Here is a 20,367-nt window from a genome sequence, read left to right on the forward strand (position 1 = left end):
TCTGCATATTTTCTCCAAACCTCAAAAAGTACATTTAATTTCCCAAATACCTACCATTTCAACATCAGAAACAGGTCCAAAGCTAGTGACATATATGTCAGTTTTCACTTCTGTAACAGGACCTAGTAGGCATGAATTAAACAAGTGTGAAAAGATAATTACCAATCCTACAGGCAAGGAGGGTTTGATAATTAAAAAGTAAAGACAGATGAATCATGTTTTTAAAATCATCTTATGTTTTCAGTGATATTATGCATCTCTCCAAAAAATGTATACAAAAGAACAACAAAACCAGAAAGCAATATTTACTTACAGGCAAAAAGAAACCCCAGTTACTTACTGCGAATCTTATTTCTTCAAAGATACATCACCCCGGGGCACTGTTACAACAGGCAGTGCAGGGAACAAAAGCTTTTAGCCTTTGTGATTTTTTTTTATAGCCCATCATCTGATTGGCTTTTAGTAAAGAAGTGAGCTGTTAAGAAGAGGGAACTTAACCGCAAGAGTGAGGTAGAGAAAAACCATAACGGCTGTAAGGAATACATCTTCAGTGAGTTGAGGATATTGGTAAATAAACACAAAAATGATTCAGGTCACTTTTAACAATAGGAAGATCATCCACTGGTAATTAGGATCAAAGACAAGCTCTCCTAAAAGTCAAACCCATGCATGTTCTGCCATCTACTTGCTATGAGATTTTGGGGAAGTTACTTAACTCCTCAATGACAGCAACCTTACCTATCAGACAAGACTATCGATGGGGATCAGATGAAGTTTCTCCTATGAGACCCTGAACACAGTTACACTTTCATGAAAGTATATATCAAGTATTAGCTTTTCTTTGCTATTGAGATTCTTTCCTACATCTAAGTAAGACTGTTTCAGGAACAAGTGTATGGGTGTGTTTGGCAGAAGCAAAATATGGGAGCATCATGACAATCGGGTTGACACAGATTTTAGACAAAGGAAACTGCTGCAATCCAGGTTTAGCATGTTGCTTAAAATGAGAAATTCCGGAGTTCAAATTCAGCTCTAATAGTTTCTGATTGCATGATCTTGGTCAAGTCATATATCATCAGATACAGAGGAGGTTTTAATGGGTATTAGCTGAAATAATACATGTAAATCACTTGTCCCAGTCTCCAGAACATAACATGATCAATAATGATAGCAATTACTGTACATAATAGCAATTTTAATTACTAATAAAAATTTTAAATTGTTGCGCTCTTGAACATCACTTCTTATATGATGGTTTATAACACTGGATGGCCAGGGGCTACCTATTCCATACTGGAAAGAACAACATCTGTTATCAAGATGGACTGTTTCTCTTGAATACTGGATAGGCAATCATTTATGCCCAAAAGGACACAGACCAATTGGAATAGCTTTATGCCCTAGGTCTAAAGTTATCCTCATAAAACAAATGAGAGTATTTCTCCCTCTACATGGTGAAGACTGAACCACAGAAAGAAAAGTAGTCTGAAGGAGAAAGAAAATTCTTTCTTGAATAAGTATCCTAAGAACAATCTATCCTTTGGAAGTACAGTGAGAGAAAAAGTATAAATCAGGCTGATCTGCCATGAGTTTTCATTTTTTAAAAATAATATTTTCTAAAATGTTTAAAAATGTATTCATTTTAAAAAAGTAACAAGAAAAAACAATAAGTGTGAGAAGTTGACTGAATTTTTATTTGAATAAGAAATTGAAAACAGCAACAACAAAAATATGATAGTAATAAGCTTATGAAAGCCAAAGTGCTTCAGAAATAGACAGGTAATCCAGGAAGCAAATAATGTGTGTCAAACCCTAGTAGATGGAGATTTCATTCAAAAAAATTCAAAAGTGGGAGAAATCACTCTGCTAGCTTCTTAAGGACAATTGCTAACGTGCTAAAAACATTACTTCAGTGCAAGTCAGGACAAGGAGTGATGTTACCCAGAACAATTAAGGCTGAGTAGATCTTGTCAATGAGAGTGATGAGAATCTTGAAAAATTGTTACTTTGAAGATCAATTTAGGAAGCTGGTTCTCAAACTTTAACTGGATCAGAACCATCCAGAAGTTTTATTAAAGCACACATTGCTGGAGCCTACCTCAGACTTGCTGTAGAGTAGATCTAAAGTAGGGCTTGAAAATTTACATTTTAACAAGTTCCTAGGTGATGCTGTTCACTTTAGTTTACAGAAAATGTAAATCTGTTTCCTAGAACAGTATTTATTTAGCTAACCGTGTCCTGTGAAATATTAATACCACAGGTGTTCTATTGACATGCAGGAAAGGTAGGAAAGGGAGGGATTAAGCCAAGAATATTTTTCCTTATACATTTATTTTAAGGTGCATGGGTTTATGCTAATCCTTACAGTTATAATGATTCCATGATAATGAATCTTTTCAAATTCTGACATAACATTGTTTCTTTTTCAATGATTCTTGAAAAATGCTTTATGTTCAGAATTACAACCATGATTATTTGTGACATTATTCAGTATTTACTTTACACAATCAAAAAGGTCTTTGAGATTGAATGAGAGCCTTAAAATAAATAATTGGTAGAAAAATTGCATTTGGACACCCATTCATTCAACATTTATTGAGTGACCACCTGATGTACACCATTCTATGCTAGGCTCTTGTGTTACAGTGGTAAATCAGAAGTTTCCTACCTCAGGCACTTAACATGCTATTGGGGGATTCAAACAATAAATAATAAGGAAATGAATTAAATGAAAGAATGCTATCATTCATAAGAGAAACAAAACAGGCTGGTAATAGTCTGGGAAAGCCACTGTAGCTATTTTAGCCGCTCTTCAATGCAGTGACTTTTCTAAATTCTATTTTTCTATTAAGGTATAGTTGATTTCCTGTATAGTGGGCTTCCCTGGTAGCTCAGATGGTAAAGAATCCACCTGAAATGCAGGAGACCTGGGTTCAATCCATGTTGGGAGGATCCCCTGGAGGAGGACATGGCAACCCACTCTAGTATTCTTGCCTCAAGAATCCCCATGGACAGAGGAGCCTGGTAGGCTACAGTTAATGGGGTTGCAAAGAGTCACACATGACTGAGCGACTAAGCACACAGCACATAGTTGATTTACAATGTGGTACCAATCTCCAAAGCAGTGACTTTCAAACAGATCTGAAGAATGATCATAAGACATTGGAAAAGCTGAGAAAATGCATTTCAGGTAGGAGAACTTCAAGGGGAAAAACTCGGACAGAACACCTCCTTCGCTGTCCATATTCTGAAAGTGGTATCTTTTAAGCAACTTATTTATATGTTAAGTTCACTGTTTTAATTAAACTTGTAGAAATCCCAGTGAAAGAGATTGTTATCAGCTGAATTATATTCTCCTAAAATCATATGTTGAGCATCTAGCACTTCAGAATGTGATTATATTTTGAGATAGGGTCTTTACAAGGGGAATAAACTTAAAATGAGGTCATTAAGCTGGGCCTGAATTTAATATGACTGGTGTCCTTATAAGAAGAGGAAATAGAACACAGAAACACACAAAAGAAAAACTATGTGAAGATAAAAAGCAAAGACAGCCATCTACAAACCAAGGAGACAGAGCTTAGAAGAAATCAACCTGCTGACACATTGATCTTGGGCTTCTAGCTTCTGGAATTGTGAAAAAAAAATGAATTTGCTGTTATTGAAGCCACTCTGTCCATGGCACTTTGTTATGGCAGCCGAAGCAAATGAATACAAAGGTTAATCATTTGTCCTGTTTTTTTCCCCCAACTTTTCTCCCTCTGATAAGCAGTCCAGCTCTGCCTCCGTTTATAGGCTATAGTAAGAAGTTTGATTTGCATTCCTTAATCACTGGGAGACCATTGAAAAGTTTGATGTAAGGAAAATATATGATCTGAATCACTCTGGCATTTGTATGGACACTGAATTAGAGGGAAGCAAGAGTAGAAGAAGGTTTCCCTGGTGGCTCAGGCAGTAAAGAATCTGCCTTCAATGCAGGAGACCCATGTTCAATCCTGGGGTCGGGAAGATCCCCTAGAGAAGGGAATGGCAACCCATTCTAGTAACCTTGATGGAGAAATTCATGGACAAAGGAGCCTGGAGGGCTACAGTCCATGGGATTACAAAGAGTTGGACATACCTGAGCGACTAACATACACACACAACCAGTTGAAGAAATCTAAGAGGCTGCTCTACTAAGTCAGGTGACAGATGACAGTGTCCTGGACAAGGGATGTGGCAGTAGGGATGGAGAGTGGCAGTGGGAATGGAGAGGGGACGAATCAAGGGGCATGTATGTGTGGAACTGCTCCCAAGCAATGGGGCTGTTCCCAAAGAACAATAGGCAAAGATACTAGTATTTATTTAAGGCCTACTATATGCCAGTGGGCTACCCTGGTGGCTCAGCGGAAAAGAATCCACCTCCAATGCAAGAGATGCAGGAGATACAGGTTTGATCCTTGGGTTGGGAATACCCCTGGAAGAAGGCATGGCAACCCACTCCAGATTTGTTACCTGGAGAATCCCACGGACAGAGGAGCCTAGTGGGCTATAGTTCATGGGGTCACAAAGAGTTGGACACAAATGAGCAACTGAGCAGGTATGCCTGCATGTGCAAAGCAGGGTGCTAAATTCTTCCCATATGCTATTTCATTCAATCTTCATAATATTCTCCAGGAATGATATTTTAAGAGAATTTTATGGATACGGAAACTGAGATCACAGAGGTTAAATATTATATTCCAGAGCCAGAATTATAACCTCCCTGTGATGATCTATAAGACATATTCTAGATTTACTGTTAATGATGTCATTAAATAGTAAATCCACCGTTAATAACATACATATAATTTTCTATCTAGCACATAACATGCCATACCTCTCTTTCTTGTTTTGTTTCATGAGTAGTTTCTGAACTATACTCCTGCAGCCCTTTGTATGCATTTGTTCTTCTTATTACAGCCTGCTCGAGTCTTTCTCTCCTTTAATAGCAAAGGTAAATCTTAATTCTCTTGGAAATCCCAAACAAGCACAGTGTTTTTCACATACTAGGTGGTGAATAATTATGTGTTTGACTGTGTTCCCAGTATCACCCTGCTGCTGCTGCTGCTAAGTCACTTCAGTCGTGTCCGACTCTGTGTGACCCCATAGACGGAAGCCCACCAGGCTCCCCTGTCCCTGGGATTCTCCAGGCAAGAACACTGGAGTGGGTTGCCATTGCCTTCTCCAATGTGTCACCCTAGTAGTGGTTTTAAAATCTCCCCAAAGGAAAAAGATTCAGGGATTCATTTGTTACATTAACTAAGCTACAAATATTTCCCGATTAAAGTAGAATCCATGTTTTATTTATATTTGTATCCTCTTTCTGAACAAATTTTAGGCCTTAAATGTAATAGATTTCCAATAAATCAGTTCTCAATGAGCAACGGTCGCTATGCAATTAAGAATAATTCTTAGAGACGCTTCCTCTAACACTGCTGTTTAGGATGTTCAAGTCAACTTTCCTAAGAGTATAATTACATAGAAACAAGATAATTTTGATCTTAGAAGGACTTCTCATAATTTTCTATGCATTTCTGTAACATAAAGGAATCTTTTATTTTAAAATCTTGCTTCTTTGATAATAAGGAAATAATTTTTAATCCCCCCAACACAGTGGACAATTCCTAGGGCAGAGGGATCTTCAACAGTTTTGAAAGGAACCAAGACCACAGGATCAAATTCATAGGAATACTCCCATCTTACTAATGAATCTAACTTGCTTGGAAAGTGGGAAAGCAATTAACAAGGTCTTAGACAATTTCCCACTCTTTAGCTTTAGAGACCTGGACAAAAATATCACTTTTTAATTTCCTCTCTAGTAAAAGTGTCCAACTTGCTGTCACACCCAGGAAAAAAGACTTAAGCTGTTTTGCAGATACTGAAACAAGTCAACTACTGTTCTCCTAATCACCTTCTGAGCTATGCACTTGAAAGTTTTCTGGGTTTTCAGTCACCTAAATCCATGCATCCAGCTACATCTCATAAAACACTGTTAATGTCTCCCCAAATCAAGAGACTTAAAATATTTAAGATGTATGATAACAACAATGAATCTTGGTATAATATGTAAAGAAATCTCTAATTCTCTCTGTCACCTACAAAATATAGAAAAACTAGCCTTCCTGCATATAAAAGAAGGAACAGATGTCTATTGATACTGTTGAGAAAGCAAACAAGTATAGAGCTTTACTTAGATGACATTAAAGATTAGTGCCTCCTTTAGGCTATGATCCTATGATATCAGCTCTACTTTTTAAATATTAAAGCCATCAAATAAATAAGAACAGTACCTAAACAACAAAAAATATGAGCAAAAGATCTAAATTCTATTCATAGAAGGAAAATTCTTGAGCAATAAAATTTTGAAAAGATGTTCAATCAGAGTAGAAATCAGAAAAATACAAGTCATTTCACATTAAAATACCATTTCTTTTCTAAAGTGTTGAAAGGTTTGTGGATCCTGAATCTCATATTCACTGTAAATGGGTTTGAATTTGTAAAACTACCACAGAAAACAGTTTGGCATTATCTCATCAAATTGAACTCCCACTTACACTAAGATCCAGAAAAATCCACTCTTGGATATAAATGCAAAAGCAACTCTTGCACATTTACAGCAGGGAATTTGGGCCAGAATATTCACAGAAACACAATCTTGGAAACAAGCAAAATGCCTACTGCCAACAGAGCAGCAGATGAATCAGCTAGTTCCTATGCAATGGGAATATCACACAGCAGTTAAAATGAATGATCTATAGCAAGACACGATCGTAAGAATAGATTTTAGAAATACACAAGTGAAAAAGCATTAAAAGATAATAGCATGTTCAAAATAAATGAAAATTTTTTAATTTCAATGTCTTTATTAAAAAAGTAAATTTGAGCTAAGCAATATTCAAATAAAGCTATGCAATAACTTAAAAAGGTCTCAGAATCATGGTTATTTTGGGTGGGGAAAACAGGCAAACAGGATGAGGGAGACCATATAGCACAGTAAGTTATCAAGGTTGTGCTGTTTAATTACTTAAGTGGCTGTTTATTTTATTATACCAAATGAATGAATAGATGGATAGATATAAAGAAGGCTATCTGTGGACCAATCATGGAAATGTGTCATGAACCAAGGATTATCAATCCAGAATCTAATTTGTAGCAGAAGCTTTTTAAAACAAATACATAAAAAGGCCTAGACAATAAAGCAGCTATTTGCTTAATGATATGCAAAATGCAAGTTGATGCAATTTTTCATCTAAGAGAAAACGAGCATCTCAGTGAAATATCATCTAAATGTCCACCAAGTTATTAATAACCAGATTTTTAGTGCCTATCTTAGGAAACAAAAAAATATATTTTGCATATTCTTGTCCTGAGGAACCTACGTGTGTATTAGCACCAGTACATCTTTTTTGTTAAATCAAGAGCATAAGAAAGTAAATTTGTGATTTGGATTCTACAGTCTCTTGCTGTCTCAGGGCATCTTTCTTTCAGGTATCCCTTCCCTCCACTATAATATTAAATTATTCTCTCCTTGTCTGTTTCCAGTGGTACACAAACAGCTTATGGTATTTCTAATTCTTTGGGTGAAGTAACCTTCCCTCTTCCTCTTCTCTTTCATATGTAAACTTTGAGGGGAAAAGAAGGCTATGCTGACTGCCTGGAATTTTCTTTTTATTCACGCCATCATCTATTACAATCTAGTTTTCATGTTTCAGTTCAGTTCAGTTCAATCACTCAGTCGTGTCCGACTCTGCGACCCCACGAATCACAGCACGCCAGGCCTCCCTGTCCATCACCAACTCCCGGAGTTCACTCAAACTCATGTCCATCCAGTCGGTGATGCCATCCAGCCATCTCATTCTCTGTCATCCCCGTCTCCTCCCACCCCCAATCCCTCCCAGCATCAGACTCTTTTCCAGTGAATCAACTTGTCGCATGAGGTGGCCAAAGTATTGGAGTTTCAGCTTTAGCATCAGTCCTTCCAATGAACACCCAGGATTGATCTCCTTTAGAAAGGACTGGTTGGATCTAAATTCCTTTTGTCAGTATAATCAGTTTTTTTCCCCTATCTACAGCACCGTTCCCTCAAAGTTTTAAAATAATCTTATTTCTCTCATTTTTAGAAACGATCTCTTGATGCTACTTCTCCCGTTTACCAGCTCATTTCTCTGCTCCCCTGTACAGATGCCCAGAAAGAAACTCCTCTCATTCTTTCCAGAACACACACAATCAGACTTTCACCTTCATCACGTCACTGAAGCTGCCTTTGTCAAAATCACTGGAGATGTAGATATTGCTAAATCTAGCGGTCCACTTGATGTTCTTATCTTTCTTTATCTGTCAGAAGCATTAGACATAATTGATCAATCTTCCCTCCACTTTGAAATACCTTTTTTTTCTTTACATCCAATCTAACCACTCTCTTTGATATTTTCTTGCGACCTCAAAGGCCATTCCTTTTCAGTCTTTCTGAGACAGAAATTCCTCCTCCTCTTCCCCACCTCTTAATACTGGGAACTTTGGAGCTCAATACTAGTACTTCTCTATCGCCATTAATTCCTTGGTTTTCTCTGTCGTCTTATGGCCTTATATACCGTACACACTGACATATCCAATATCCCTGCATTCCAAGACCATCTTCATTTTGCATCCAATAAGCAGCTCAAATGTAACATATCCACATGCAAACTGTTCAACTACATCCCCAAGCTGCTTCAGCCAGTTTTGGCAGCTCCATTTTTCTAGCTTTCTAGTCTAAAATTCTTGAGTCAGACCTGACGTCTCCCTTTTTTCTCACATCTCATAGTCTAGCTGTCACCAGTAGACTAGAACTTTGAAAAACTGCCAAAAGCCAACCATTTCTTACAATTTTACAGGCTTCTCTGCCACCAACTTGGTCAAAATGGCCATCAGTTTTTGCTTGGTTGATCACAAAAACCTTTCTACCCTTGACCCTGACTCACTGTTCTCAATCCAGCAACCAAGGTGAGCATTTGAAAATTAGCCAGTTCAGGTCTCACCCCTAGTGGAATCCTTCCAGTTACTTCTGATATGATTCAGAGTAAAAGCAAAGCTCTCACCCACTTGCAAAGCTTTATACAACCTCATCCTTGTATCACACTGACTCCTTCTTACTCCTCAGCCATGTTATCTTCATACAGTGACACTTCCATTCTCAGCAAGTCCGTATCCGTAGTTCCTTCTCATCAGAAGACCCCACCTAAAGACAACTTAGGCTCTTATCTACTTAGGAGCCTAGTTCAAATATCCATACGTGATCTCTAAATTTCACCCCTCTCCCCTTACTGTTCCTCCTCCAATCCTCTCCAATTTAAGTAACACTATTCGCTGTCCCGGAGAAGGCAATGGCAACACACTCCAATATTCTTGCCTGGAAAATCCCAGGGAGAGAGGAGCCTAGTGGGCTGCCATCTATGGGGTCACACAGAGTCAGACACGACTAAGCAACTTAGCAGCAGCAGCAGCAGCATTCTCTGTCCATTTTCTCAAAATAAAAATCCAGGACTCATTTTTTATTTCTCCCTCTCCTTTACCACCAATATAGGAATCCATCACCAATTTTTTGTTGAATTATACCTCCAAAATATATCTCACCTTTATCTATTTATATTCATCTTTGTTACATCTACCATTTTATTCCAAGCCACCATTAACTAAATGGAAACAACCAGGGAATGAAAGGTTTTCTTTTTTTTTTTTCTATTGGTCTCCTTGCTTCTAATATGTCCCAACTCCATATCTAGGCCTTTCTTTTATTATGCAGAGCCGGAGATATCATACTACAATCTAAGTCATACCATGTCAATCCCTCTACCTAAAAAACTCCAATAGCATCCAAGTTCATAAAAGAAAACTCTTTTATGAAAGACCTTGCATAATCTGACCTCCTCTAGCAACACTAAGCTAGGCCTATGAGATTCTTCCTCTTGCTTTCTGACTCTAGGCACACTGGAGTCACGGTTGAATCTCATTAATTTATTATCTTAGAATCTTTGCATTTGTTTTTGTTTTTTTTTTCTGCCTGAGACAAGTTTTACTCACTCTTCCCATGTCTGTCACCTTTAGGTCTCAGCTTAAACATCTACCTCATCCACTGTATCTGAAATAGATCTCACCCAATTTATTCTTTATCTTAGCATTTGGATTGTTCCACAGCATTATCTTTAATTATTTGTTCCCCCGTTATTTTTATCTCTCTACACTGCTTAGCCTGTGTCTGATTCAGAATTATATCTTTACAACTTTACATTGTTCTTAGCACGTAACAATTTTTATCTATTGATTTAACCAATGAATGAAAATGACAAGTTTGAAGAGAATGAAACTTTATTTTTCTGTTGCCCTGTGGACTTCAAGTGTTCTTTTCATTTATATATTTTCAAAAATATATTCTCTGTCAACATTCAATTAATAAAGCTAGCATGATATATCGATTTAATTTTTAGCTTGAGATATGGGGTTGCAAAGAGTCGGACACGACTTAGCGACTGAACAACAACAGATCATTTTAAAACATTTCAAGGATATTTGCATTTCTGTGGGGAAATTATTCCAAATTTACCTAGTGTATATCAATCTTAAAGGATACCAATCCTGAATATTCATTGGAAGGACTGATGCTGAAGCTGAAGCTCCAATACTTTGGCCACCTGAAGCGAAGAGCCGACTCATTAGAAAAGATCCTGATGCTGGGAAAGATTGAAGGCAGGAGAATGGAAAAACAAAGGACGAGACGGTTGGATGACATCACCAACTCAATGGACATGACTTTGAGCAAGCTCCAGGAGATGGTGAAGGACAGGGAATCCTGGCGTGCTTTAGTCCATGGGGTCACAAAGAGTTGGACACGACTGAGTGACTGAACAACAACAATATATTCCCCCAATGTTCGCTTTTCCATTTAAAAATGTTATTAAGTCTTTAAAATAAAATTTCTCATTTTACTCCTCTGGGGGAAATGGTGTTTTGCTTACTGTAATGACCTACTTAGTAACAGGAAGTTACGTTTCTGAAAATTTGACTCTTGGTCAACAGAAGGATGCAAAAAATATCTTAGAAGTGGTTGAAGCAAAAGACTAGCTGCCTGCCTAAGGTTTTAAAGAGTCAAGTGTGAGTTCTGATCTTGTCAATTAGAAGATGCAGGATTCTTGGGTAATTGCAATTTTCCCAGCCTCCTCTCTAAGAGAAGAATGAAGCACGCCCTGCTTATCTTTTTGCATTGTTGTGATCATCTTATTAGAAATCGTATGTGAAAATGTTTTCAAAACTGCAGAAAACCCTACTCACATGAAGTCCTACAGTGTTGGTGAACAACCTTGCAAAACCCTAGTGCTCCACTGCCATTTCAGAGAGATTGTGGAAGATGAGCCAAGGCAATTATCTCTATCTATATGTCTCTGGAAGCATTTATTATTCCATATCATGTGCCTCAATTATTCCAGATTTTGTGCAAAGATGCACAAAAAGATTGTGCAATCTTTTTCGATCAATGGAAGTGGATAAGGGCTGGCTTCCTAGGCTATCTCCAGGTGGTTAGTACCTTATCTATGCATTTTTAAGAAGGTGTATAACAGTGTTGAAGTGGATAGAGGCCCAGGGGGTGGCTCCCTAGCTCCTTTGTGGAATGGTTTACTGTGTGCTGCTTCTAGGTTGGTGCAAGCTCCTTCCAGATGGTAGCAGGCTGGAAGAACTCTACCTTTTCAGATGTCAAAGTCTAGCTGCCCTCACTCTGCCTCCATCCTTCCCTTCTCACCTTTCCCCTTTCCTCTTCCAACAGAGACAAGGGAGAGGGAATCCTGGAGGGATGAAAAGAAAGAACCATTTCAGTTCCTTTTACTTCCCCATTGCAAGCTGTGCTGCTGAGTTAAAAATATGTAATTTCATTTCCAAGTCTATTTCAACCCTTGCCTGGCCTACTGAGCAATCACAAACCATCCCATTTCAATTCAGATCTTTGCTTTTAGCTTTATTTTAAAGGGAACACTGCTAAGTTGTATAAACAGATATAAAGTAAATGATCTACAAAGAGCAGAAGTAGGATTAAGGGAACCAGGAAATAAATCTGTATTTATAGCACAATGGTCAAAATCTGAATTATTTTCATTTCATTTCAAAAATGCCAAATTTTCCACAAGATATAAAATGTCAAGGAAGGCATCAAACCTGTGGCATTTAAGAGTTTCTGCTAACAATGACTTTTCTTATTATTTTCTGTGATGCTCATTTATAACATCATGTAAACAGATTATACATTTTTCTGCAGGTGAGAATTACTTTTCCTCTGTTACATCTGGAATACTACATATTTACAAAGAATGACCCACTTCTAAATAATGAATCACATTTACCACAGATATTTATGAGCAACAACCCCCAAAATTGTGCTACATGGTAAATTATTAATAATGAATCAACTACTAACACTTAAAATAATGTGAATTCAATCCCTTCCCATAAAGCTATAAAAGAACCTCCAAGTGGGTAATGAATATCACTTGGCAAAGACAAACAAGATGACTAATGCCCTTGAAACATTTTAGCAGTCCTGCAGCTAACCAAAATCCAGTAATGGCTTCTATAGGTGGATTTCATTTATTTTATTGTCTATATACTATCATGGGAGAAGGTAGTTGGTAAAAAAAATGATGCATCTACAATGGATCCTTTCTTCCTTTTGAATTACAACTTGCATTACAACCAACTGGGCAGACGTGATTTTAATTTTCCACATTTAATAATAAAATCACAGTTTCAGTAACTTTTTACTTTATGTTCAGGGACATCAATTCACTAATGCATATTTAAACTACATGTGATTTGATACTTCTATTATTTTTTTCCTTTACTTAAAATGTCAAGTTTAAAAACTTTATGGGCAGATAAATCCTCTTTTATTGATATAATATAGCCTTAAATGGCATCACATCATCTGAAACCTTCTCCACACAGTTATTTTTGATCTAAAGTGATAATTTCCCAGTCACTTATGAAAGATCGTGCATTGACAAATGATTCACTTCTGGAAAGAAACCTTTTTTCAGATTTGCATGAAGGCAAATGCAGGGCTAAGCATCCTACCCCTAGAGAGGCAACATGAGAAGAACTGGGAGAATCTTTCATCCTCTCACCCATCTTTATCACTGTCAAAATGCAAAAAAAAAAAAAAAATAGAAAAAGGATTAAATCCCTCAATGGCTCCCAGTAACCTTCTCAATAAAATCCATGAATAAGGAATAAAAGGAGCTCCTGGTTCCAGAAGACTGGATTTCAGTCTATCATTAATATGCTGTTAGTAATTCAGTCCTGTTTGACTCTCTTAAGGAACGCAAGGACTATAGCCTGCCAGGCTCCTCTGTCCATGGAATTCTCCAGGCAAGAATACGGCAGTGGGTTGCCATTCCCTTTCTCCAGAGGATCTTCCCAACCCAGGGATCGAACCTGAGTCTCCTGTATCCTTTGCATTGCAGGCGGATTCTTTACCACCTGAGCCACCAGAGAAGTCTAATATGGTCTGTTTCTCAGTATAAATCACTTTCTCTTTCAAACATTCTCCTTTGTTACATGAGAAGAACAAGACTGGATAGACTCCTAAAACCCATCCAATTCTCTTTTACTTTCAACAGTTCTTTCTAAGCTGGGACCAAACACCTTTGGAATAATATCTATTTTGTTCTTTTTCCCAGGAACATTCTGCTCCCATTTACTTTCTGTACTCCCCATCCTTATCTCCTAAAACCCTCAAAAGGAAGCACAAATGCCTCAGTGCTTCTAATACTATGATATTCATCAGAGAGTATATGATAGCATCCCAATCTTTGTGGGTTTGTCTTTTAAGTACATAACTTGATCTGGGTTCCAATATTGCCCATGCCATTTATTAACTGTGAAGTTGGACAAGTTGGTTAACTTCCCAAGCCTCAACTTCTACATCTGTAAATCAGGGATAGTAATACCTTTTTCTCAGGGTTGTTGTGAGGTTAAACAGTAAGGTTCCTTATCCTTTAAGGTAGAGCCTATGTCTTATTCGACTCATTTCCCAAGAAGTAACTAGATCAGAGTAGTGGAAAGAACTTGGTGGTCAGGAGACATGGGCTGAGGCTTTAGGTGAAGACTGCTCTCACTGAACTGGACTGAGAGGGTATTTGAGGTTAAGAATAGTATCTTGAGATTTCTGTGAACCTGGTGCCTAGCACAATGCTTGAGATTCTCATTATATAAGCAAAGGGATTATGAATACGAAAAAAAGAGCAACGATGCTGTGAATGGATGTGCCTCTATTAGACCCTTTATACATATTTACTTAAGGAAGAAACAAAGCAGAAACATCCCTGACTTCAAAGTCTTAGGAGGGAAGTAAACAGCCACCTCTCCAAATAAAGTAAAATTTGATCCCCGGTAGAAAAGAATAGGCAAGGAGTGGGTTCTCTAAGAGAGCAGACAGCTTCGTGCCCTAGATTCATGTCCTAGGTAGAACAGGGTCGAGGTTTTGGCTGAGGAGCTAACACCACGTGGGAGGACAGGGGACTTAGAATCAGCTGTCCAAGTGCAACCTGCCCTGAGCCAAGTGGCCAAGTTGGGAGAAGTCCATTCTCAGGGCGCGGAGCAGCGGGCCAGTTGAGCCCCACGTTCCCATTTTTGACTCCTTCCTTCACCCTCCCCCGCCCAGCAGTCAGGTCCCAGGAGGTAATTAGCGTGGGGGAGACGCAAAGCTGCTGAGAGGGCAGGGAGATAGGAAAGTACCGGTGGGGGCGGTCTTCTTGTCAGAGGTCTTGTCAAACGGGGGGAGAAAGAGAGAAGAGACGGAGAGGGAAAGGCGGGGCGGCGGGGAGAAGAGAGAGACTAACAGATTTTTCATTTTTGCATTCCAGGCATACCTAATGATATCCCCACAGACAGACAGGCAGACGCAGAGAGAGACACACACAGGACACACTTGCGCGTTTGAAATCGTTCATACCCCCAAATCCAGGACGCAGCCTGTTGTCATAACCATCGAGTAAACTGTCCAGGATGCGGGTAAAATTTTCTGGGCATAATTTCTCCTCCTTTTGGTTCTGTCCTGGGGATTCGTTTAAACTGCAAACGCACACACACACACAAAATAAAAACAGGCGGAGGGGTTATTTTAAGAATTGATCAACGAACAGGTGGAAACAGGTTTATGTTCCCTCGCTCCAAACTAAAGGAGTCAGGGCTGAGGGATGGGGGAGACAGAAATGGCCCGGGGAGGCGCAGCCCGCGCACAGGGACCCCAGTATCCACACTTTTCGGACCCCGCGCCCCTGCTGCTCTTGGCGTTCCCGCGGTCAGAGCAAAGCCGGGCTCCGCACCCCTGACGTTACACCGGAGACCAGAGGGTCTGGTTCGCCTTGGGACGGGCAGGTGGCCAAGGGAGACCCAGAACTAGCCCCTTCTTCATCTTCCCCTGGCCCCCAGCACCCCCCGGGGAACTCACCAAGCCGCCAGGCACAGGAAGTGCAGGAGGGCGAAACTGACCCCGAAGGACATCGCGATCGCGGGTACCTTCTTGACAGAAACCATCTTTGCAACATGCCATACTTTAAGCCTGTTCAGGTTTCCAGGCTCTCCAGATGCCCTGAGCAGGGTGCGAGGCGAGGGCAGAGGCTCTCCGCGGCGTGCGCACACTCGCCCGCGCTCACACTCGCCCGCGCTCAGCCAGCCCCAGCCGCGGTGGGCGCGTGTGTGCACGCGGGCCGGGGAGGCGGATCCTGCCTCTCCTCGCCCCCTCCTTTTCTCGCCGAGCTCTCCAGTGGATGGAGAGCTGTGTATACCGCTCACACTCTTTCTTGCCCGCACCCCGAAGCGGCCAGAGTTAACACCTGGGGCACTGATACCGAAAGGCCGAGACGAGTTCTTTCCGACGTTTGACTCCTGGGCGTGAGAACGGGGGCTGCAGCCTCTCCTCCAGCTCTCGAGCCCCGGCGCCGAGTGTGTCCCCGCCCACGGCTAAGCTTAGCCTCCGCTTCTCCCTCCAGAGGCATTTGGATTTAACCCCTGAAGCTCTTCTCTCTTTAGGTTGTCGAGGACCTGTCTGTACCCATTTTCAAGGCTGGAGGTGGAGAAAGGGCGAGATGGATGGGCTTTCTGGGCGAAGGGGTGGGAGATCTTGATGGGGGTAGGAAATCAAGTCTGGACAGAAACAACCTCTGGGACTCTCCCCTTCAGGTGTTGTGGGGCGGCGGAGGAAAAACAAATCTTCCTGGTAAAAGGGATTGCAACTCACTGGTGCTGTCTTGCCAAACTGTTAGAAGGTGGACTTGAGCCTCATTGTGTTGTCAACTCCTTTGCCAAGCTGTTGCTGCAAAGATAACAAATTCCTTTACGCTACCCGCCGCCGCCTGGCACGCGCATGCCCCCTGCTTTGCTGCTCCATCCTTTCTCCGGGGGGAAGAGAAGTGGAAACAAGGGACAGCAGGTCAAAATCACTTTCATTTTTTGAGACACTTGACACTTTTTCTTTCACAGCAGAGCTGCCTCCGTATCTAGAATGCATCAGGGAGCAGGGAAAGGATGTCTGGGGAAAGGGAGAGGAGAGAGCAGGAAAAGAGTGAGAGAGAGAGAGAGAGTGTGTGTGTGTGTGTGTCTGTGTGTGTGTGTGAGAGAGAGAGAGAGAGAGAGAGCCGAAATTGGAAGCAAAGCCTCAGAGCTCACTAATGACTTGAAACACTAGGCAGTATAACTTTAGTGTTGTATTGAACAGAGATAAGCACTTTCAGTAGAACTTTTAAAAAAAACTTTAGTTATTGATTCCTAGAAGGAAAGGTGTCTTTCACCTTAATAGTGATTCCTATGGAAATACTTCTATGTTGAATCAGTGATCTAAGTAAATTTCTGTGTAGGTCTCTCAGTCAGTTCAGTTCAGTTCAGTTGCTCAGTCGTGTCCGACTCTTTACCACCAATAATTAAGTTCTGTTCAGAACTTTGATGATTTGTTCAAAATTTGATGACTGGTGGACTTATTTGATATGGAAACAATCAAACCAAGGGAGTTTGGGGTTTTTGTGTGTGTGTGTAAAATGAAAATTTCTCCTTCTATATTAATCAACAATAAATGTCACAGCCATCAGCGACTTCTGGCCTCCAAATGTGAATGCAAGCTCCCCTAGATTCAAGCCTTTGGATGCTGCCACCCCCACGGTTATTGCTGAGTAGCTGGGGGAATGCTGGAAGCAACGTGACCTAGGAAAACAGGATTGGTTCCAGATAGTTGAGATGCATATGAAAGGAATGAATTCAGGGAGCCTAGAGGGTTGCATCTTCCTATACATAGAATGCTAAACTCCTTAATACCTGATCTTTGATGTTCAGACTGCCTGCTCCTTTTGTTGCAAACTGGTATATAGACTGACTTCCTCCCTGCCCCACTTGGAGCAGTTTTCTCAGAGCTTCTGAGATGCTGTCTCCTGGACTCAGTCCTAAACATTCCCACCAAATAAAATAACTCTCTAGTTTCAGGTTGTGTTTATGTTTTTTAGTCCACACTTGTTTGTTTCAGTCTCCTAGTTAAATTTTTCTTACAAAGAGGAAGACTTTCCTGATTGCCAAAAATGCATAAGAGCCAAAGGTATGCATCTCACTATATTCTGTACTACTTCCTTTCTGGCTTTTATTACATCTCATTCTAATTTAGCCTGTATCTTTCTCTTAAAGACTGTAATCTCCTGGAGGTCCTGAGCTGGGTAACTTTTCTTATCTGAGTTTACTTTTTTCTATTACAGTGCATGACACCTAGTACAAGAATTATCTATTGAATGAACAATTAAATTAATGAATAGTTTGTTTCCAAGTCCGTCTTAATTAATTTGGATGAAATTCAAGTTCAAGCAAGTTCTTGGAGAAAGAAAATGGGAATACTAGTGTATTTCCCAAATAAGCCATGAAAACATTTGTCTCCTCAGATTATCCACATAGAAGATGCTAATACATTATATTATTATTATATCAAGCTATATTATTTCTCCAATCTTAGTGCTTTCCTACACTTTCTAAAATCTAATTCTATATTCTCTACTTTTCTTTACAATTGCCTTTAAATATGTATATATAAAACTGCCTATGTATGTATATATATATATATATATATACACATATAATAAAGAATAGAAAACTGACCTTGGGGAAAAGAAGTTCCATGTTGTTAAAACAAATTATCTTTAAAATATTAATTTTAAGTATGTAAAACTAAAACCTCACAAAGAATAAAAAGATTTCTCCCTTCATATAGCTATTTCCAATTTTATTTTTGCTAACTGATATCTAGTACTTAAAATCAACTGAAGATAATAGTAGAGACATTTATATTTCATTTTTTTTACATCACAGACTTTTATTTACGCTATCTCAGGGCTTCCCTGTTGGCTCAGATGGTAAAGAATCCGTTTGCAGTGTGGGAGACCTCGGTTGGATCCCAGACTTGGAAAGATCCCCTGGAGAAGGGAACAATTAATTACCCACTCCAGTACTCTTGCCTGGAGAATTCCATGGACAGAATAGCCTGCAGGCTACAGTCCATGGGGTTCCAAGAGTCAGACACGACCAAGCAACTTTCACTTTCGTATATTATTAAAGAAGTTACATGTTGGATTTACAGTCTAAAATGTTTGAAATATATATAACTATACACATGTATGTATCATCAGTTCAGTCGCTCAGTCGTGTCTGACTCTTTGTGACCCCATGGACTGCAGCATGCCAGTCTTCTCTGTCCATCACCAACTCCCAGAGCCTGCTCAAACTCATGTCCATTGAGTCGATGATGCCATCTAACCATCTCATCCTCTGTCGTCCCCTTCTCTTCCCACCTTCAATCTTTCCCAGCATAAGGGTCTTTTCCAATGAGACAGTTCTTCACATCAAGTGGCTAAATTACTGAAGCTTCAGCTTCAGCATCAGTCCTTCCAATGAATATTCAGGACTGATTTCCTTTGGGATTGACTGGCTTGATCTCACAGCAATCCAAGGGACTCTCAAGAGTCTTCTCCAGCACCACAGTTCAAAAGCATCAATTCTTCGGCACTCAGCTTTCTTTATAGTCCAACTCTCCCATCCATACATGACTACTGGAAAAACCATAGCTTTGACTAGATGGACTTTTGTTGGTAAAGTAATGTCTCTTTTTTAATATGCTGTCTAGGTTGGTCATAGCTTTTCTTCCAAGGAGCAAGTGTACTTTAATTTCATGGCTGCAGTCACCATCTGCAGTGATTTTGGAGCCCCCCCAAAAATAAAGTCTGTCACTCTTTTCATTGTTTCCCCATCTATTTGCCATGAAGTGATGGGACAGGATGCCATGATCTTAGTTTCCTGAATGCTGAATTTTAAGCCAACTTTTTCACTCTCCTCTTTCACTTTCATCAGGAGGCTCTTTAGTTCTTGGCTTTCTGCCATAAGAGTGGTGTCATCTGATGTATGAGGTTATTGATATTTCTCTTGGCAATCTTGATTCCAGCTTGTGCTTCATCCAGCCCAGCATTAGATATATATATTATCATGGTCTGGGGGCAAGTTGGAAAAGAATTTCCAGACAATAGAATGAGAGGAAAATAAAGTTTATTACAGTGGGAGACACTATTAGAACAGCGGGCTACCTCAAGGGAGAACCGATGTTGAACAGGGGTCCTTAATCCACTTTTATACCCAGGGTACAAGGAGTGGGATAGGGGTCTTGTGGGTCATTTGCTGATTGGATGACACACATATCCTGTGTTGGATCGGAGGAGTAAGGAAAATATCTTCTCCCTATGGGGTAGGAGGGGAGACAGGTTATACTGCTCAGGAGAACCTGACATCTGTTAATAGTGACAACATGGGGGAGGGAAGGATGATAAGGGTCTATTTTTTCCGTTCCTGCATTCCAAGACCCTCCTTGGTTTTATCTGCTCTTTCGTCCTTGGGTCACCACATATATCTTGTCACTATGAACTTTAAAATAAATCCAGTATTCAAAAACTACAATTTACTCCTACAAATATCACTCAATATGCTATTATTTGGGGCTTTCCTGTTAGCTCAGCTGGTAAAGAAACCTTTTTCAATGCAGGAGACCCTGGTTTGATTCCTGGGTCGGGAACTTTACCTGGAGAAAGGATAGGCTACCCACTCCAGTATTCTTGGGCTTCCCTGGTGGCTCAGACAATAAAGAATCTGCCTGCAGTGTAGGAGACTTGGGTTTGATCTCTGGATTGAGAAGATCCACTGGAGGAGTACTACCCACTCCAGTACTGCTGCCTGGAGAATCCCCATGGACAAAGGAGCCTAGAGGGCTACAGTCCACAGGGCTACAGTACATGCTCAGTCAGACATGACTGA

General features: G+C 40.0%; 1 protein-coding gene across 1 annotated transcript in view; it reads right to left on the reverse strand.

The window, feature by feature from the left end:
• Nucleotides 1-15,583, reverse strand: part of GABRA4 (gamma-aminobutyric acid type A receptor subunit alpha4) — a 75,908-nt gene extending 60,325 nt beyond the window's left edge. The window contains 4 exon segments of the mRNA XM_088836049.1: nucleotides 55-122; nucleotides 14,913-14,961; nucleotides 14,964-15,114; nucleotides 15,494-15,583. Of these exon segments, the coding sequence (XP_088692175.1) occupies nucleotides 55-122; nucleotides 14,913-14,961; nucleotides 14,964-15,114; nucleotides 15,494-15,579 (354 nt within the window). The 5' untranslated portion in view covers nucleotides 15,580-15,583.
• Between the last annotated feature and the right edge of the window lie 4,784 nt (nucleotides 15,584-20,367).

The sequence above is a fragment of the Moschus berezovskii genome, chromosome 5 (assembly GCF_049115385.1).
Source record: "Moschus berezovskii isolate FMDL1 chromosome 5, NW_MosBer_1.0, whole genome shotgun sequence".
NCBI lineage: Eukaryota > Metazoa > Chordata > Mammalia > Artiodactyla > Moschidae > Moschus > Moschus berezovskii.